Raw genomic sequence first — 22,044 nt, 5'->3', positions numbered from 1 at the left:
CCTTAAAAAATTAACAAAAACTAATTTGATATGGTATAGGTCCGCCTTTTGTGGCAATTACAGCCTAAATTCTCTTAGGTATTGATTATACAATTTGTGAATTGTTTCCAAAGCAATTTTAAGCAAATCTCCAGTTAAAATACACCATAACTCTTATAGAGACGATGGTGGTGGAAATCGACATCTTAATTCAATCTCCTTAACTGAAAATAAATGCTCAATAATGTTGAGGTCTGGGGATTGTGCCGGCCATACGAGCTCAACTTCATTAGAATGTTCCATAAGCATTTCTTTAACAATTATGTCCAATGATGATGTTGCCAAAATGTTGTGTTTCCATTATTTTGTCCAACCCATGTGTGTATATGTGTATCTAATGATCAAATATAATTTAAATTAAAAAATTTAAAAATATATATATTTTTCTGACACCAAGACTTTTAGCTCTTTTTGGGGCAAGTAACCTTTTTGGTCTTTAGAAAAAAAAAAAAAAAAAAAAAAAATATATATATATATATATATATATATATATGGTGGAAAACAGGTGATTTGAAGTTCCGCTCTGAGACTCCCAATTTGGCCAACTTTCAAAATTGTCCAATATGCATGTGTGATACATCATTGGAAAGCTTAAAATCTCAATTTTGGGGGAAGAAAAATTTTGAACAGGAGGATATTTAAAAGAAATAAAATAAAAAGTTTTTTAAACAGCAAAACCCTATCTGGAGGTGAGAGCACGCAAGAGCAGAATTACAGACGCCATGCTCTTAACGAGATAGTATCGCGTACTTACCTTGTTTCGATCCAAAAACTCCATGTAGCATCTATCACTGAGTGTCAAGTCACAGCTGTGAATGGCCACAGCTGGATATTGTGGGGATTATATGGGTGAAACATGATAATATAACAAGGGTCGCGATGCAGAAATCGCAGACATCAAGGAGTGGTCAAGATTTTCTTTTTCATATATTTACTGTACCCTTTTAAACATTTTTTTTTCCAATTTTTCTTTGTTTGGATCGATTGTTTATCATCTAACATATCAGAGAAAATGCGACAGTAACAAAAAAAAAAAAAAAACGCACTTAAGCGATAGTTATGAGGTAGATATCCTTGACTTTTTTACAGACGCCATTTTTTTCATTGTGACATATTTTGTTTAAAAGTTTAAAATATGTAAGTGAATAATTTTTTTTTTTTGCAAGGCACTGTATATATATATGTATATATATATATATATATATATATGTATGTATGTATATAAATATATCAATTATTCTAATACATATTTAATCATTTTTGTATTTGCGTATTATTTTTCATAATGTAAATAAATCTATAAATTAATATAATGTTTAAAAAACTAAATGTATAAAATTCCAATTCATTCAAAACCAGGAGGACTGGCTGTGAATCATCTTTCAGTGCCATTGACAACTCTAGAAGTTCAATTCATTTTGACTGGGAAGGGCTTTTTCGCCCCTCCCAATCAAAATGGGTTGGACGTCCAGCATCGTCAATGGTAACCAATGAGATCAACGAATCCCCATATGAGTGTAAAAACAAAACAAAAAAATAATAATTTGTGCATTAAAGTTTTAAATGTCAAATTTGCTTTGTATTTTTTGCATTAGGTGAAATGTTGCCACTTGTGTTAAATTTGTAAATGCAAAAAAATGGTTATATCGTCAAATATATCATTGTCCAAAGAATGAATATTGTATCATATTGTCTCGAAATTAATTATTTACACCACTCGTTTGGGGTGCTAATGTTGTTTTAAGCTTTCCTGTGTCGAGTTTGAACATTCAGGTAATCATGCTTTCGCTGACATTCCAGTAACATCATCCGTAATATACATGCATTTTATGTTCAATGAAGATTATAAATTGTCCATAGGTGTGAATGTGACAAGCTGCATGCTGCAAATCGACCCAAGCTTTTGAGTCCTCCTGCTTTAATGCCCTAATGTGGCATAAATTGCTTTTTACTTAAATTTGCTTCCGTTTTTCTTAAAAGCAGTCATTTCCTATCTGGAAATATGATTTCTCAGATGAAAAATATATCAGGAGCGCTGTGACGAGACAGGAAAATGGGGGCTACCTCATGATTTATTCAAGTACCCAAGAGTGAATTGAACACTTTTAAGGTTGTGGAATGCCATTAAGGCAGCGACAGGAAATTGGACATCCTACAACATTGTGCAGCTGATTTTTGTTCACCCCATTTAAAGGAAGATTACTCCCTTAATAAAAGGAAAACAAACAATAGTGCCAAGGGCTAAACATCAGTCGGAAGGAAATGGGGAGGAAAGATGTGTTGTTTGTGTATCTGTCATCCGCTCTTGAGAAAAGCTGCCCGACGCTTGATTCGCACCCTGGCACACTTTCCCAGGCGCTCCTCCATGATGGAGTTAAAATGATGTGATTTGAAGGTACCGCGTTGGCGGCGGCTCCTCTCGCATCGTCCCGACAGAATCACAACACTGGCAGCCTCCTTTTTAACACGCGAGCAAATAAACACGCACAGGCATTGACTCAACAAGCAGGGAAGTAAATAGCAGCGCTTTTATTTAATTAGATACTGTAGTTGATTTCCACCCCTGAGTTCCTCTGAATTTCATTTCAATACATTACGTGCAAAATCAACTATAATGCACAATTCATCATAAAAAAAAAAAGATGTTATTATTACGTCTTTTAAAAAAAATCATTTTAGCTCTATGAAATTGTGATAAGAAATTGTTGACATCACAACTGATGTAATCTTCTTTTTGAAGAGTCTTACCTCATTGGTTGCCATTGACGGTGATAGCCGTCCAATCCATTTTGACTGTGTGAAAAAGTTAAATGTAAATATTCTCATCTATTTTTAGAATTTTATTAAAACTCAAATAAAATATTAAAAATAAAAAATAAAAATAATAACTTTAGATATTCTTTTTTATTTTTTTTTTAATCCAAAATTGTCATATTATTATAATTTCAGATCAATGAATATTTCAGGATTTCTGTAATATAGAGAATGGGTGGAGTAAATATTCTCTGATATAATGTTTTCTTTTTTTACATTTTTTCCTAAATGAAATACAAGAAAAAAGGGGAAAAAATACAATTAGTTTTTTTTGTTGTTGTTTTTTTTGTTTTTTTTTTGTTTTGTTTTTAAATATTCCCCCCAAAATGTATAGAAACAAAAATGGAAAAACTATTCATTTATTTTTGGGGGGAAGTGGGGGAATTGTATTATTTGACAATAGAAAAACATACTAGTATAAAAATAAATACTCCCTTTTTTTCCAAATGTAAATGTTAAATAAATTGAATTGTTTATAAAGTAATTATTCCACTAAAAGCAAAAATAACTGGTGATTAGTCGACAATCAAAGGGTTGTCTTACAAAAGAATAGATGGATGGGCTTTGTGCATCATAACATTTATGACTGAAGACCGATATAGCCACAACAGACTGACTAATTTTGTGTTTACGGGGCAAAAACGAGCAGAAGAAAGGGTTGACATCATCATTCCTTACTCACAACAAAGATGAACTATGTGGTCTCAGTCGCAAGTCCTTAAAAGGCCCTGAGTGGATTTTAATCATGTGTGGAGTAGTTAACTGTGCTCTTCTGTGGGATTAAGAGGCTTTCCAATGGCCACGGCCATTAAAATCTACACCGGCCCACAAGTCCTGCAGCGCCTTGCGAGTATATTTATCATTAGGATTAACAAACCCTGCCCGTGAAACACTTTCGGCCCAGGAGCGGCGTTACCTCTGCCCCGGCTTGCCATTATTGTATTTGGCTGAGTGGCTGATGATAGGAGTGATTCAGCAAAGTCCCAATTGGGGCAGCAGGGGAGCGTCCCCCTGAGGAAGCTTCTCAGAGCATTTGCACGCACCTGCTCATCTATGTTTTCTTACAAACGCATTTCATCGGCATTTCTAATAGGGAATTTCTAATGTTGGAATGTTTTTCCATTTTTGTTGTTTCATGTAAAGGGAAATTTACAACAGATGCTTACAATTAAAACATTTCAGATGGTGGCAGTAGTCAATGAATGTATATTTTTAATCCTGTTGCTTCTACTGGAAAGGCCATAAAATGTTTTCTTCTATCAGTTTTATAACTGAAAAACTATGTTCTTAACCCTTTTGCCAACATGAGCCAAAATTCTAGCCACTTGCCCTATAAAAGGGTTAAAAGGAACCACAGATAGAAAGACTTGTCATTCTTACAAGATAAACGTTGAGTTGAAATAATTTGATATTAAAACCCCGCATGTTTTCGTTTTTAAACAATTTGTAAAATTAGTTTAACTGGTAGATTTTCATTGTTGTTCCAGAGTATGACTCTAACAACATTAAAATGTCATCTGTTCACCCCTTTCAATTTGAACCTCAATTGAACCCGGGAGGAACATCAATGAGCATGACAGCACTGTCGATATTTCACAAAATGAGCAGCAAAAGCAAAATGAACAGGAAAGATGGGATGACATGAGAAGAGAGTAGGACAAAACCTTGCCTGGAACGGCCAGACTGCTCTCCCTGTATTTTTCAAACACTGTGAGAATAGTCTGGGACCCAGCCCATTGACGGCCTCTTGAGCAAGAACAAAATCATCCGTCCAATCAGATTTGTTTATTTACGTGACGCGTTCTTAACGAGCAACGTCACTCTTCCGCGTCGGAAGTCGTCTCCACAACAACACAGATGGCGAACAGGAAGGCTGAGAGTATGTTCCAATCCACAGTCAAATCTGTTTTAAATGACCAAAAACACATCGATACATGTAATTGACAACAGTCTGTCTCGCGCTAGCCATGTTAAATAATCTTCTCTGTTCTAAGCTCGCGCTGCACGAGAGTTGTTGCTTTACCAACGTCACGTCTGCCCGTTGCTGATTGGTCCACTCCGCTGTCTGTTTGCTGTGGCTTGCTCTGCCCTGGAAATTTGATCCGCTCATTGGTCACCAGACTCTATAGCTGGAACAGCGGTGAGTCTGGTGTACCAGGCTAGACAAAACCGGTATTCAGCCAAAATGTGCTACAACAGTGAAACGTTCTACAAGAGACGAATTTGACACCCAAAGTACTATCGTGCGCTTTCATCTTGTTTTGTTCAGATACATACAGGCAAAACATACTAAAGATGCCTTAAGAAAATACTTAAACCTAGTAATATCAAATAAGGTTGGTTTAAATATGCTATGTGACTAATGTGGTCAACAGATCAACAATCTGCTTTAAAGCTACCACAATTTAAAAAAAAAAAAAAAAAAATGCTTGAAAGTATGAGAGGGGAAACACATGCAAAAAGTATTTTGAAGCAATCAAAAGGTAATAAAAGACTGAATAAAAAGATAAATAGTAAGTACTCGCAGCTTTTAACCAATGTGCGCATGTGTTGTCTCGCCGTGCTGAAAGGAATTGCAGAACAACGGTCCGCGAATGCGGAAGCAAGGTAGGACCCCAAGTAGCAAACAACAATAACAGAGGGATTGCGTACAATGGTTTATTGAACACACAAAAAACACACGATCGCGAAAAGGGAGACATAAAAAGGGTCCGTGACAGTTGGTCGGGATCAATTTAAAAAAAAAAAAAAAAAAAACTTGAGGGAAACAAGGCAATGATGCAACAGCAACGAAGGGATATACAAAGTGTCACATGGGAGCAAGTTTATCTTGGCAACCTGCCTAGGATTGGTTTAAAGACACAGGAATTGGATGCAGGTACGACATCGGAAACTCTTCCCACAGCTCTGTAACAATACAATCTGACCAGCAATAGAATGTGACAAAATCATGCCAGTTGTCATTCTACCTTCGCTTGCTACCTAGCACAACTATTCTCTCAGTCTAGTTCTACTACGTCATCACTCAAGCGTCCATTTCGCGCATAAAACATGGTGCCTTCTGTAGGTTGAAACATGTCCTAAATATTATAGATTTTTAAATCAATGCATGACCCAAATTGTGATATTCACATACAGTATGTGGAGGCCAGGGGGTATTGCACAAAACCAGGATAAGGGATGAAGTTTGTTTATATTGGCAATTCCAGATTATTTAAACCTCAAATTGGTTGCACAAAAGCAACGTGTTTCCAAACACGTCTTATTCTGAAATGTATCTACAGCAGGTTTAACTCCGTGGGTAAACTTAATTCATGTTTAGCACTCCGCTACCTTATTCTGTCATATTGTTTGATGAGAGCAGAAAATGGAAAATCCACTAAAGGCGATTTCGGGGTTAAATTTCAAGAATTCTCTATTGACAAGTGCTTGTAAACAGAATTCCTCTCTCTGCAAAATATAGCACACAATGTTTGTGTCTGGATGCGTGGACGAGGTGGACCAAAATGCAAGGAAAACAAAAGGCAATGCAGGGTGGCGGAGAACTCAAAAATGTTTTAATGGTAATGAACAAAAACACAAAGTCATTACAAAAGGCCAGGGATCAAAAGGCATCAAAACTTAAACAGAGGATGCAAGAACGCAGATATCGACACTGGGATAGACACTCCGATAGATGACAAATCGACAATGACGCAACAAGAACAGACAGCAAATAGGGAGCTTAAATACAAACATGGGGTAACAAGACAATGAGGCACAGGCGGGTGACACAAGTGGTAGCTGATTGGTCAACACACAAGGAGCAGGCCACAGCAGGTGAAATCAATGGGTAATTACAATGACCAGACACACAAGGGCAAAATCTTAGGGAACCTAGGACTTACTTATAATAAGCCACAATACTTATAATATATATAATGTATATTAAAATATATATAATATAATGTATATAATACTACTAAAATATGTTATTAGAAACATGTAAAATATTTCCATTGATTTAAAAATCTATAATTTTTAGTACATGTTTTGGCCTATGGAGGGTGCCATGTTTTATGCATGCAAAGGAGGTTCGGGGTGATGACGTGGATTGTCACGGTCACTAGACGAACACGTCAAACACATCCGCACATCAGTTAAAAGCGGTGATTACTTACTATTTGTGTTTTTATTGAGTCTTTTACTACATTTTAGTTGCCTCAAAATACTTTTTTTTGCATGTGTTTCCCTCTCATACTTTTAAGCATTATGTTGTCTTGTGGTAGCTTTAAAGCACATTGTTGATCTGTTGAGCACATAAGTCACATAGTATATTTAAAACACCCATATTTGATATTACTACATTTAAGAATTTTCTTAGGGTATCTTTAGTATGTTCTTGCTGTATAAATCTAAACAAAACAAGCTGAAAACGCACGGTAATACTTTGGGTGTCAAATTCACCTCTTGTAGACGTGTCGTCAGTGTAGCACATTTTGGCAGAATGCTTTTTTCCCACTCTCGTCACCTCTCTCGTCACCTCTCATCCCTTCTTTCCTGTTCATTTTGCTTTTGTTGCTCGTTTTGTAAAATATCGACAGTGCTGTCATGCTCATTAATGTTTCCTCTCGGGTTCAAATCGAGAGAGATGAACAGATGACATGTTTATATCGCTAGAGTAACCATGTGATGTCACCGCCCTGAGACGTCTACAACAATGGTGACCTAGTTAAACTAATTTTACAAATGGTATAAAAACAAAAACATCAAGAGGAGTTTCAATATCAAATTATTTTAACTAATGCTGTCAAATTTATCGCGTTAATGGGCGGTAATTATTTTTTTTAATTAATCACATTAAAATATTTGAAACATTTAACACATGCGCGGAACGACCCGCTCATGCATTGCCTCAAACAGATTGCAATGACGCCATTTTTTGCACATTGAGAGCTAAGAGGCAGAGAAAGGCAAATGGACACAGGCGTTCATTGGACCGCGCCGTTTATTGGCATAAGCTTCGGCAACTCCTTCACAACAAACATAAGTATCATTTATTGAAAGCACAGCAAAAATAATATTCCTATCTCTCAAAAAAAAATCATGTTCACAAAAAGAAAAGCGCTTCAATCTGTATTAATGAGGCTCAGACTTTGGACAAACTATTCAAACATTTCATTTAGCTGTCGTTTAGCTCGACAAATACACTGGATGGCAATATTTAGTCACAATATACAAACTATCAGAGGTCTCGTTCATTGTTAAGCCAGCACTCAAATGACCGTGAAGTACATTTGATGGACAAGTAAACAGGGAACTATGGCATCAGTCGAGGGACAAAACACACTCATTGACTGGATTTCTAAGTAATTTAAAACTCGCCATTGACACCTTGTGGCGTATTTCAATCACTACCTTACGTAGTTAAAGACACTTTGGAAGAACGGCAGGGAGCCCATGTTATATCACCGCTCGGCGACGTCAACAATGGCGAGCTACTAGTTTATTTTTTGATTGAACATTTTACAAATTTTATTAAAACGAAAACGTTAAGAGGGGTTTTAATTAGTGCTGTCAAATTTATCGCGTTAACGGGCAGTAATTATTTTTTTTCAATTAATCACGCTAAAATATTTGACGCATTTAACGCATACGCCCAATGACCCGCTCTTGCAGTGTCTCAAAAAGATTACAATGACGCACTTGAGAGCTAAGAGGCAGAGAAAGGTGTCTTGTTTTGTGCTTTGTCTTAACAAAAGTATACCACACGCGCCGTGCTGGCACTTTGTTTCTTTTTTAGCACATTCAGCTTCAACATTAACACAGCTTACGGCTCTCGGCAGGCCGTAACTCTAACTCACTCCTGCATCATGTGAGTGAACAACATTGGCGCCGCATGCACTTCAGGGTGCCTCGGATACTTCTACATCAGAATATTACAAAAGGCGAGTGGACACAGGCGCTCATTGGACCGCGCCGTTTACTGGCATAAGCTTCAGCAACTCCTTCACAACAAACATAAGTATCATTAAGTGAAAGCACAACAAAAATTGTATCTCTCAAAAAAAAAAAAAATAATGTTCACAAAAACAAAACCGCTTCAATCTGTATTAATGAGGCCCTATTCTCCCACTGTTAAACAACAGTACAAAGAGACTGGCATTCCCATTCAAAATAGCTATGCGAAATACACATAAAACTCACTCAGACTTTGGTCAAACTCTATTCAAACATTTCATTTAGTTCAACAAATACACTGGATGGCAATATTTGGTCACAATATACAAACTATCAGAGGTCTCGTACGTTGTGAAGCCAGCACTCAAATGACGTGAATTACAATGGATGGACCAGTAAACACGGAACTACGGTGTCAGTCGAGGGACAAAACACTATTTGACTTGATTTCTAAGTTAATTTAAAACTCGCCATTGACACCTTGGGGTGTATTTCAATCACTACCTTACGTAGTTAAAGACACTGTGGAAGAACGGCAGGGAGCCCATGTGACGTCCCACTCGACGACGTCAACAATGGTGAGCTACTAGTTTATTTTTTGATTGAAAATTTTACAAATGTTATTAAAACGAAAACATTAAGAGGGGTTTTAATATAAAAAAAAAAAATAGTATACTTGTAGTAACATTTATCTTTTAAAAACTACAAGCGTTTCTATCTGTGGACCCCTTCAACAGAAAGAATGTTAATGTTAATGCCAACTTGTGGATTTATTGTTATAATCAACAAATACAGTACTTATGTACAGTATGTTGAATGTATATATCCGTCTTGTGTCTTATCTTTCCATTCCAACAATAATTTACAGAAAAATATGGCATATTTTAGAGATAGTTTGAATTGCAATTAATTACGATTAATTAATTTTTAAGCTGTGATTAACTTGATTAAAATTTTTAATCGTTTGACATTCCTAATTTTAACCAATAATAACGTTTTTCTTTTAAGAACTACAAGCCTTTCTATCTGTGGATCCCTTCAACAGAACTCTGCTCAAACCATGACAGTTTGAACGGTCAGATATTATTGTAGTGTTTTTTTCAGAATTCCCATACACATGTTACTGTATTAAATTAATTAAATGACAGTCATTTCATTTGGTGTTATTCATTTACATTCATGATTTAATTTACATTGCAATAGGTATGATACCTTACAGATATTTAAAAGAAATCCTGCATGATAATGAAAGGAGGGTGGGGACTATCTATATATCGCCACATTCCGGCTGTACTGGTCAGAATTGACTAAATTCCGGGTTGGCAACCCAACGCCCCTTCCATACTCGCACGTCTCAAGGAGCTGCCGTATTTAAAAAAAAGCACAAAATAAAAAACTACCCTGTACTAAAACTGTGTTGTCTTCCAGTCTTGTCATTAGAAGTTGGATCTGCTCGCCGAATGAAACTATTCCCTTCAAACATGCAAGAATTCCCGCTGTATCCTCTACCGTCTCCATTTTTTTTTTGTTGTTGTTTTTTTTTTTTGCCATTTAGCTTAGTTTTCGCGGTTTTATTTTGCCAGACGTGGGTGTGGCGTGTAAATAATGTGTCACTGATGCAGACTACAAAGTCACTTCAGTTCGTTTCAGGGGCAGTACCCATGTATGAACACCACTGCCTGGCGAAAGATAGTTCCTACAGGAAAGGCCTATATTTATAGGAACTAAGTATTCAGGTTCTTACAGTCCGAAAGCGGCTATAGACAGGCAATTCATTTGAACTGGGAGGATTGCCAGTGAATGAATGAATGAATGAATGAATGAAATATTTATTTTCATCCTCATCGGTATCATTGACAATCATTGACAATTACAAAATGTGATAGGATTTGCCCGAAGGAACCGAAGAAGAAGACAAAGGCAGACGGGAGGAAGCCTATGCTTATCAGTTTCCCGTCCCCCATACAACTAAAGACGCACAATCAGACATGGTACATACATCAGATGGGCACAAACTGTGCAATAACACAATCAACAATCTGGGTTTACAATAACTCAGCATCCAGTCAAGCAGCTCGATTAATTTCAGGGCGTACAATTTTCAACTGAGGTCAGCTGGTCAAGACTCCTAATAGCTTTAATCTTCATATTTTGCATCTTGACAAGGATCCCGCAATCCAAGACCCAGGTCTTGGCTATTTTCCCAGCTTTCTTGAGTTGGAGCACCGTCGCCAGTCCTCTCCCCCCAGATGGGAGCAGAAAGCAGCGACGGATGTCCAGCGGTTCCATGTTTATGCCATACTCTTTCAGCTTAGCAATTGCCAGTTGGCCAATGTATCACCTGGGCTAGGCGTCAGTTGTAATCCAGAAATGATGAGCTCATTTGCGTGTCGGCACTGGTCGAGATCATCAGCCAAAATTTCCAGCCTCTTGATGCGAACATCTCTCTCCTCGACCGCCTCCTTGAGTTTCTCGAGATAAGTTGCTCTTGGGAGCTCAGAGGAGTACGTCTATTCACAGCTTGAGCTGAATCAAGAATGAATGAATGAATGAATGTACCACTGTCTGCTGTAGATGTCCAATCCTTCATGACTGGGAGGGATTGGCAGTAAGAGATCGCTGCCAACCTCTCCCAGTCAAAATTAATTGGACATCTAGCGCTGCCAATGGCAGCCAATGAATGAAATAAGTTCCCTGTAAAGCATTCAAAATTCAACCCCCTTAGTGGACTAGTATATGTCATGCTCTGCAATTTAATTACCACTCATTTGTTCCTTGTAGATCTTCCACATGACCTACGACTTGGCCAGCGCTATGGTAAGAATCGTCAACCTTATCGGCATGATGCTGCTCCTTTGCCACTGGGATGGCTGCCTGCAGTTCCTGGTGCCCATGCTGCAGGACTTCCCCGCTGATTGCTGGGTTTCCAAAAATAAGATGGTGGTAAGTGTCTTTGCTGCATTGGATGTGGGAGGTCCCTTCCCACTGTCCCCTGTCCGATCCAATCAGATAATGCTCTGACTTATCTTGTCTGTCGACCTCAGTAATTACTCCACTAAAGCCCTTTTGCATCCTGGGAGACATTGTCTGGTATATCTGTCATCTTAAAGCTTAAATTAAATATATTTGTCAGCTAAATGTGGCTGCTTTTGATGCATTCTCACTTTTATTTTATTGCTTTTTTAATTATTTATCCTGAGACATTCATTTTCTGTTCCACTTGTCCTATGCAGGTAATAATGATATTAAATGTTTTATTATATATTTAACAATTCGAAGGAGTATGGACAAAACAGGGGTCCCCAAACTTTTTCCTGTGAGGGCCACATAACTTTTTCCTTCTCTGATGAGGGGCCGGGGTCAGTTCGTAACAAAAAGTGTGACGATTGCAGGAGTGCCAAAATGTAAAAAAATTGTGTTTTTCAGAAAGCCACAATCAAAAAACCCTTTGTGGATTCTTCACTGAACAAACGTAAATAAAATAAAAATAATAATATAATACAATATAATATAATATAATATAATATAATATAATATAATATAATATAATAATAAATAATAATAACACTATTAATTTAATACAGTAGATAATAACCAAATAACCCTCTCTGAGTTCTTCACAGAAAAAGACCAGGAAATAAATAACGCTACTGAGAGAAAAAAAAAAAAAAAATCAAAATGCTCTCTGGTATTGTTCAGGGGGCCGGATCAAATGTTGAGGCGGGCCGTATTCGGGCCGCAGTTTGGAGACCCCTGAACTAAAATAAGTAAGTTAATTTAAAATTACACACAATTCTACAATGTGCTTAATTTAACTTTTAAAACATTATTAAACTTAAACATTCGTCTTCATAATCATTAAAGGCAATGTTAGAGTTCTGCAAACCTAATATACGAAGAACACCAAAGAACCTTTTGTCTAACCAACTGTAAACTTTTTCGAACCCTTAAAAAAGATTCACTAGAAGCTAGTTGAAGTGTTACCATGAAAATCAGAGACGACTTCATCTGATTAATTAAGCAAATGTGTTTTGTAAACACCAATTTAGTCTTCTACACTGCAAAACCAAAAATAAAACTTTCTATTCGTCATGCTAACTTTTCAGGGAACTTGTTATTTTGACTTTAGTTTAATAGTTACATTTTAAGTTAGTACTCTATAATTAATTTGATGAACTTCATGAAATTTCCTTTTCGTATATGAACCCAACAGGTCATTAAAAGACTAACAAGTTTGTTAACTTGCAACTTTGGTGGAAACACAGAATGAATTATTTCAAGTTCTGTTTTCATTCGTTCATTCTATATCTCTTTTAGAATCCATAATCGGAAAATGACTTGCTATTTCATTTCTCGTTTTCAAATCAAAAATCGGAAAATGGATGACGACTTGTTACAGGTAGTCCCCGGGTTACGACGTACCCGACTTAGGCAATTTCGACTTTAAGACGCCAAAGTCTCATCTACCATTCTGTCTCCAGTCGTGTTTTTTTTTTTTTTTTCCGATTCTCATGTTCTCACCTGAGAAGCTCCCTTTTCGGCTGGGGAGCGTCACGCCACCTGCCCCTCGGGTTCTCCTCTGACCACCGACAAAGCGCCTTTTTCGGACTGGGCTCAAGCAGCCACCCGCTGTCATCCCCGGTTCTCATGTGTCCGCCCGAGAAGCGCTCTTTTCGTCTTGGGAGCGTCACGACGCCTGCCCCAACCTCCGGTTCTCCTCTGACCGCCGACAACGCGCCATTTCCAGACTTCCCACTCCCATGCTTCTGCTTCCGGTGCTGCTGCTTCTCCTCCGGCGCCGAGTCCTCTTGCGAGTCGCGATCTGTTTTTTTTTAGTTTGGACGGCGGGCTTGCGTTAAGAGAGGCGACTTGAGCGGCCATAATATACCCCCCCTCTTGCCTCACTACTCTTTCCACAGCGCCCTTTTCTCTCAGCAAGCAACTCACGCAAGAGTAAAGCCCGAATATTTAAAAAAATAAAATAAATTTAAGGCCGAATAGTCATTCAATATAACTACATTTAACACAACGTACGTACCTCAAAGTATCTTATTTTTTACTTGATCTTATTAATATGATGTATAATACTCATATGCCCGTAACGCCCGTATGGGCAGTTATTTTGTATTTAGAGGTACTTAAAGGGTTAATTCCGACTTGCGCAGAAATTCGGGTTACATCACCAGCCTAGGAACGGAACTCGTTCGTAACCCCGGGGACTACCTGTATTTCATTTTTCATCTTAAAATAAAAAATATCAGTGTATCACTCGTTCATTCCATATCTGTTGACGTTTTCAATGTGTTGTGACCCGGAAGTTGTTCATACACTGATACGTGCTGCTGTTCAAAAACTGTGCTTTCACCTTTAAAAAGCACGAACACGTCCAACATCCTTGACAAAATCTTAAAACTGTAACACGTTAAAACGTTAGCTTTCTTGCTGCTCGATTCACCCATCAATGGAATTACCCGGTTACCAACTATGATAATTCTGTTTTCTCATATTCTATTTGTAATTTCCAAAACAAAATCAAAACAGCGAAAAATAGGCCTTTATTTGTTTTCTGATTTTTGATTTGAAAACGAAAAATAAAATAACAAGTCGTTATCAGTTTTCCAATTTTTGGGATTCTAAAACGAGAAAGGAAAATAACAAGTAATCCGTTTTCCGGTTTTGAATTCTAAAACGGATAAGCAATGAACGAATGATACACTGGTATCTCTTGAACACTGTTACCATTGTCCCATAAAAATGGTTTCAGGATATCCTCGAATTCCACCATTTTCCTTGACTTAGCACTCACTGGTAATGCTCAACATCAATTTTCGTAGACATTGATCTGTAAAAAACCTAAGTGCACATGAACTTTTTTGCAATTGTGTGAAGAAAGAAATTCTTCATTAATTTAATTTCTGTGTATTTTTGGTCCGTAACAAAACTGATCAAATTTCTGGGTGAAATAATTACATGTAAAGTTTATATACTGGTAGATTTATACTCAAGGGCGTAGGTTTGGTTTTAATATTGGGAGGGACGATATAACAGCATAACCTGCATGTACACTTTTTGCTGGGGACGGGAAATTATTAAGACCAAACATATTTGGTGAATGGGTGTCAGGGCAACATTTCTTACCAATATGAACCTAATCAATTGATGGCTAAATGATTAATGCAAAATAAATTTCTATTGACCTCTACTAACTTTCACACTGCAATTTTTGTTAAATCTAGTCAAATAATTTTCTCTATCTTTTTTTGAGTGTTAATGAATGAGTGAATGAATGAATGAATGAAATATTTATTGTCATCATCATCGGTATCATTGACAGTTACAAAAATGTGGGATAGTTTGGCCAAATAAAGAGAATCATTGACAGTCACAAAATATGGAATGATTTGCCCGAAAAGACCGATGACAGACAAAGGAAGACGGGAAAATGCATATGCTTATCAATACCCGTCCCCCTACAGCCCGGGACGCACAGTCTAGCATATAGCTGAGTTGCATAGTCACATTACATGAGCTTTCATTTTCCGTTTTTGTTTTTTTTTTTTCATTTTGCTTTTGTCCGTTTTTTCAATTGTATATCTTCCCAAAAGTCATTGATTGCCATGAGGTCACATTGTAGAGAAGATTCTGTCCAAAGCTTAGCGTCCAGTCAAGCAGCTCCATTTGCACTTGATTAGTGATCTAAGTTTGCTGCAGGGCACATCTTCAGGGCGTGCAATGTTATATCTTAGTCTCGGCCCCTGACATTTAATCGTCCTTTTGTTGTCTTTTTGTTGTGGGAACATTTTGTTGCGGATGTGTGTGTGCAGTGGAGTTATGTGTCATTTTGGTTCGAGTAGCGATCTAGGATCGTTTCCTTGTACATCTTTTTGAAGTAACTAAATGATTCTATACTCGTCAGTGCTGCATCACATGTACTCCATTGGCGAGCTCCTATGTTCGTAATCGAGAAGGATTTTAGGGTTGTCCGAATTGTCCGATAGGAAAACAATCTGATTCCTTTTAGGTCGTAATTTGATCCTCTCAGTTGGAATCAAGCTAGTAGGTTAGGCGGCAGACAGTTTGCGTGGGCCTTGTACATCATTTGAACAGTTTTGAAGTTAATCAAGTCATTACATTTTAATAGCTTGGATTTGATATAGAGCTCATTTGTGTGTGCTCTGAACGGTGCGTTGTGAATGATCCGAATTGCCTTTTTTTGAAGGATTAAAAGTGGATAAAGGTGAGTTTTGTGCGTGTGTCCCCAAATTTCCGAGCAGTAGCTGAGGTGTGGCAAGATAAGTGCGCTGTAAAGAGTTTGGAGAGCCCTCTCATCTAGCATATTTTGTGCTCTAAAGAGAATGGAGACGCTCCTAGAAAGCTTATTGCGCAGCCGCTCCACATGGCCTTCCATGTTAGTAAGTCGTCGAAAACTACACCTAAGACTTTTTGCTGCCTTACTCTCTGTTTCGCACCATTGTTTATTTGTATGTTTAAGTGCTCGTTGAGACCTTTCCTGCCAAATAGCATGTATTTAGTTTTTTCGAGATTCAGAGATAATTGATTTGCGTCGAACCATTGTTGCAATTTTGCTAGTTCCCTATTTATTTGCTTAGAGAGACTTGTCAGGTCCTTCCCTGAACAAAAGATGTTGGTGTCATCCGCAAAAAGTACCATTTTTAGTAGGTCAGATGCTTTGTATAAGTCAAAGTTAAAGGCTAGTTAACAGATTAATGAGTCAGATTCCTCCACTTACTTTAAGTAAATATTACTATTTGTTCGTATTGAGCCCTTACATCTAAAAGTTGGTCATTTTACACCTGAATCAGGAACAAAAAATATTTCAAATAATGTTTTGAACAATATCTTGAATTAAGAACATTTCTGACAAGTTTTTCTTTTAAGATTAAATAAGAAAAACTTTAAAAACATTTTGCTTAAAATTAAGCTTATTTTCAGCTAGCTATTTTTCTTATTTCAAGAAATCTCAGTGAGTAAAATCGACTTGAAGCACTGTAGCAGTAGCAAAATTAGTGGAGTGTTCCCCACCTCCACAACATTGAGGTCTTTTTACATTACTTACAGTTGCTGTTGCTGGCAGGAAAAAAAAACTTCTAATATCCCTCGTCTTTGAAGGGGCGAAGGAGGCGGCATGTTGTATTTCTGCCGGACTGTGAATAGTTGTGTGTGTGTGTGTGTGTGTGTGTGTGGGCGGGGGGGGGGGGGGTTAAAAAATGGAAAAAAACGGAATGGCACATTCAGCGAGTGGAAAGGGGTCAGTGTAAGTCTGAACATAATGAAAGTACTGTAATTCATTTAATAATGGTAGAATCAATTCTATCCTTAGAACATCACTCTAAATGACCTATATAACTGAAGTCATTATATAATGCAAATAAAGTTGCTTAAAAGTTGGTGGAGATAATTTGAGCATCCTGAAAATTTGGTAGTGTTTTGTCCCTACCGTCCCGATGCAAACCTACGCCCTTGTTTATATAATCAGAGGATTAACTCTAACTCAAGTCATATGACTTGCCTTGAGTGCCTCAATTCCCCTGGTTGATAGTTTAGTATTTTGACGAAGTGAAACCTTCTGCTATGTTGTCACACAATTTCTGTGAATATTGCATTCCCTCTTTATTACTATTATCTTTATGATTATGAGAGAGAGTGTGTGTGTGTGTCCTAACACAACGTGAGAAGCATTTGAGACAACGCTCATCTAATACAGCTCGACATGTTCCCTCTCAAACTGCATGTTCTTTTTGCCGCATTGTCACAACAGGCTTCACAATAGGCTCCAACATGTGTCTTCCCTTATAGAGGTCGTCACGAACCATGTGTGACCAAATCAGCCGTGCAGCCCACGGCCTCACGTTACCTATGCATGTGACAGGTTTGGTGTATAATTTATAGCCTGTTTTCAAGCGGCCTGGAGATTGATCAGGTTGTTACCCCTCCTCCTCTTCAGTGGTACATCCCAATCAATCAAATGTACATTTAACCTCTACGGAATGCAGCTGAGGAGAGTGCTTTCCTAACTGATGGCTTATCAATATACGAGCGGAGGTTGCCGTCAATAGGGCACCACCGGTGCGATTGTTTGCCGTGTGTTACTCATCACTGAGAAATCTACCAATATAGAGAGAGAAAGTGAAAAAACCTGACCGTGTGTGCTGGAATAAAGGCTGTACAGATTGAATAGGCTTATTGGTTTCGACCCAGTGGGAGCCCCTCTTAAAAGTGGATGCATGGCGCAAATAGTGTTGAAAGCAGCCTTTGTGCAAAATTGCAAAGGGATGTTTTCATTACTTCATCCATGTCATATTTTCATACGTTGAGGTTTGTCTGCAGGATTTCATATCTCAACATATTTTTATGTGAAAGCTTTTTGTTGGTGAGTTCACACAGCCTATTTAGCATTGACTTGGTATTTTGGACTGACCAAGCCCTATCCAAGCACATTATACTTCTTACAATTACTAGCATTATTGTGAGAATGAAATGTGTAAATCCCATTTGAATTATTTACCTGTCCCTAAATCCTGAAATTCAAACTTGATTTACTGTCATTGCACCTGTTACATAGGGTGACCATAGTTTGATTTCCAAAAAAAACAGGACACTAGGCCCAGCCTCGAGATACTTAAATTTTACTTGAACTTTATTCAAAAATGCCTTATCACTTTAATATACTAGTATTTAAAGTGCCTCCTCCATCTGGATAGAAAATTCAGTTTTATATAAAATAACAGCTATTTAACCAAAGAAACAAATTCTAAATTCTCAGATGTTACTCAACAGGCTTTATTATTCCTAAAATAATAGAATGATAATAACATAAAATAAAAAATAAAAAAAAAACTGCAATGCAATAATAATTTTTAAAAATGCCTTTTCTGAATTAGCGAATCCTCCTTGAACAAAATAATACCTTTCCTTTCAATTCATGCTGTACAAATAAGTAATCTGAAATAATGTTCTCAATAAAACCTCGTCTGTAGAAAATCCAGCTGTAACAAAAAGTTATTTTCTTTAGTGAACTAATGTCAATCAAACTGTAGCCTCGCAACAATACTAATTTAACAAAAATTAAAAAATTAAAAAATTCACTTTAGTCTGTGTTAGCACCGACCCATGTTCTGCTCCCACCTTTGACTAGGCTGGGTCGCGATCCCCTGTTCCACGACGCTTCCACTCGGCAGGTAGGGACAATAACCACTGTGCCATAAAGTCCAAGCCAACGGCACAGCTTCCAGCGTCCCTACATGAAGGAATCAGCAAGGAGGTTTCCACGCTCCACAACAGACCTGCGTGTACCCGTTACACTCACAGGGATTCCGTCACAGGCAGTACAGTACCGTTGTATTCTGTGCAAAACTTGGGTCAATTTCAACACACGCTTATTGGTCCCGTGAAAAATAATGAAAACTGGACATTTTCATAAAGTTACAAAATCCCACCGGACGCCCCGGACAGGGTGTAAAAAGTGGACATGTCCGGGCAAAAGTGGACGTTTTGGTCACTCTACTGTTACAAAGCAACAAATTTCGATTCTATATACGACCCGACCAAAAAGAACAACTACAACAAACGTACATGGGTAGAAAACACCGGTAGAAAACACCGGTGACTGCTTCTCATTTTATCGAATTATTAGGTACATATTTGATTGATTTAAGCAAATTAAAAAAAATAATTATCAGCAATGTATTTTTAATGTAAAAAATAGATTTTTACTTGCAAGCCACTTTAAGATTTAAACTTAACTGCAAAGGGAGATGCTCCTCAATTTCATTGTACAACTGTATAATGACAATTAAGGGCTATTTTATTCTATTCTATTCTATCCTATTACATTATTTTGGCCTCATGGGTATTCTGAACAATGATCTGCATTTTTGATTTTATTTGTTCCGGGTATGTCCCACCGGCAGGAGGCCCCTAGAATGGGACACGCTGGAGAGACTATGTCTCTAAGCTGGCCTGGAAACGCTTTGGGATCCCGCCGGAGGGGCTGGTTGAAGTGGCTGGGGAGAGGGAAGTCTAGGCTTCCCTGTTAAAGCTGCTGCCCTCGCGACCCGATCCTGGAGCAAGCGGAAGATGATGGATGGTTGGATGGATTGACTATGTTCGATCTGTTAAAATCGTTTTTTTTTTTTTTTTTAGGTTTTAATATCTTTATCCTGAAAACATAGCGAACACTATTGATTGCATGGGTCATTGGTGATTTTCATGCGTGCATATGTTGTTTTTTATTGACATGCTAAGAAAGGACCATTGACTCGTGCTAGCTTAGCCTGTCTGGAGCCCTGAAACTAATCAATAACTAGCAAACTGCACGGAATTTCTTGAAATGAACTCTATCGACTGATTAAACCCCCGCTAACTCAAAGATGTCAAAAAATTTCTGAAACTTTCGCATTAACTCATTTACTCCCCAAAACGTATACATACGTTCTATTTTTAATTGTTTCAGTGTCCCAAAAACGTATTTTTATGCCTTTCACGTTTTTTTTTTTTTTTTTTACAAGAGGTCTCGAGGTTCTGTTGCACCTAAACTGCAATGCTCAAAACTCATTTTAAAGCAATAAAACTGGCCACTGGAAGGCAGTAGTGCATTTTGAAAGAACTCATCTTGGGCCAAGAAAGGAAGTGAAGAAAAATAGTCAGGAAACAGAAGTTGGAGGAATCATGTGAAGATGCGTGTGAATTTGAGAAAAATGTGGAGAACGATCGGGAAAAAAAGCAACAACACTGGAGGAGTGTTTTGAAAAGAAAACGAAACCATCGTCAATGAAGGATTCAAAAAAATCTTGATGAGACAGACGGTGACAGCCACAACAGCGTCAGGTTCCACACGCGTTTTGCGGAGCTCACATTGCGCTACTCCTGAGCCCGATGTTGAAACCAACAATGAAGATGATGAAGATAATGAAAAAAAGTGAGACCGATCTTGATCCGGACTCATCAGATTACTGGGAGCCACCTCATTGAACCGGGAGCAACCGAGAGCCTTCCCCGTTGTTATGTGCGCAAATAGTTCAACAGTTTCATAGTTTAGTTATCTGTATATAAATTGTTACTTTGCGATCAAAAGCTCTATTTGTATTGTTGTTTATGTTATTTTGTAAAAGGAAAACATTATTCAGATGTTTGGGATGTAACTAAAGCAAAAAAATAGCTGTGTTAAAGTCAGTTATGTTTTGAAATGTATGCTTTCACAAAAAGCTCAATTTCTCTGTTTTTTTCATCAGAAATTGGAAAATTGCTCAAACTAAGCTATTTTCTAATGTTGATTTCTAAAGAAAGGAAAAAGATATGAAGTAACTTTTTTTCTGCTGAAAGAAGAGTCTAATCGTTCTTTTAGTGGGTTTCATGTTTATATAGTAATAGAACAGAATTTTCTGTGGGCCTTGCAAAATCAGTCAAAATCCAGTAAAACGGCCAGGAGTGAAGGGCCGTGCTCCGGTGAAAATGGCTGGGAGCAGTGTTGTTAATAATGGCGTTAGAATATAGCGGCGTTACTAACGGCGTTATTTTTTTCAGTTATGAGTAATCTAATTAATTACTTTTCTCATCTTGGCAACGCCGTTACCGTTACTGAGGCGGGAAAGGCACGCATTACTATGCGTTACTAAGTTGGGTGAATAAAAAAAAGGCTGAGAGAGACGGACTCACGGAGACGAGAGAGCAGAGCAGGAGTGGGGAAGACCCCGTTGCAAACGCGATGCTAGGTGGCTCCAATAATACCTGACTGTAGCCATAGCCTACAAACTACGCCCACATGATACGGTAGATATCACATATTATAGAACTAGATGCAAATGACAGACACGGCTGCATTGGCAACATGTTTTAAGGACTACATGCGTTAGCAAACAGCCGCCATCTTAAAGCAGTAGACCTCTCAGGAAGGCTCTGATGTTGAGATCCTTCCTAGCGAACCTAGGTAACTTTAATTTTTTTTTTTTTTTTAATCTAAAATGCTCCTAAATCAGCAAAATCTTGACTTAAATCTATCTTTGAATGATGAAACAGTTTTAAAACTTACACATGTTGAAAGTAGACAGAAGGGAACTAATGCAATAACGGGAGCATTTTCAACAACTTTAACGGTTGATTCACAACTTTTAATGACTTCCACACATAGCAAAGGTTACTATCTAGTTAGTGCAATACCCTTGTATCTAGTTAAGTGGAGGGTAAAGAATTGGGCTAGGGCCAATTGTCCCCAAAACCCTTTAAACTTCACAT

At 37.7% G+C, this 22,044-nt stretch overlaps 1 protein-coding gene across 3 annotated transcripts in view; it reads left to right on the top strand.

Annotated features, from left to right (window-relative positions):
* Positions 1–22,044, top strand: part of LOC130924392 (potassium/sodium hyperpolarization-activated cyclic nucleotide-gated channel 1-like) — a 270,629-nt gene that overhangs the window by 122,267 nt on the left and 126,318 nt on the right. For all 3 annotated transcript variants that reach the window (XM_057850949.1, XM_057850945.1, XM_057850941.1), the window contains exon 3: positions 11,575–11,736. In XM_057850949.1, the coding sequence (XP_057706932.1) occupies positions 11,575–11,736 (162 nt within the window). The remainder of the gene's footprint in view (positions 1–11,574; positions 11,737–22,044) is intronic.

This window comes from Corythoichthys intestinalis, chromosome 1, assembly GCF_030265065.1.
Source record: "Corythoichthys intestinalis isolate RoL2023-P3 chromosome 1, ASM3026506v1, whole genome shotgun sequence".
NCBI lineage: Eukaryota > Metazoa > Chordata > Actinopteri > Syngnathiformes > Syngnathidae > Corythoichthys > Corythoichthys intestinalis.
The sequence above is the reverse complement of the archived record's forward strand: the minus strand, read 5'-3'. Positions and strand labels throughout refer to the sequence as shown.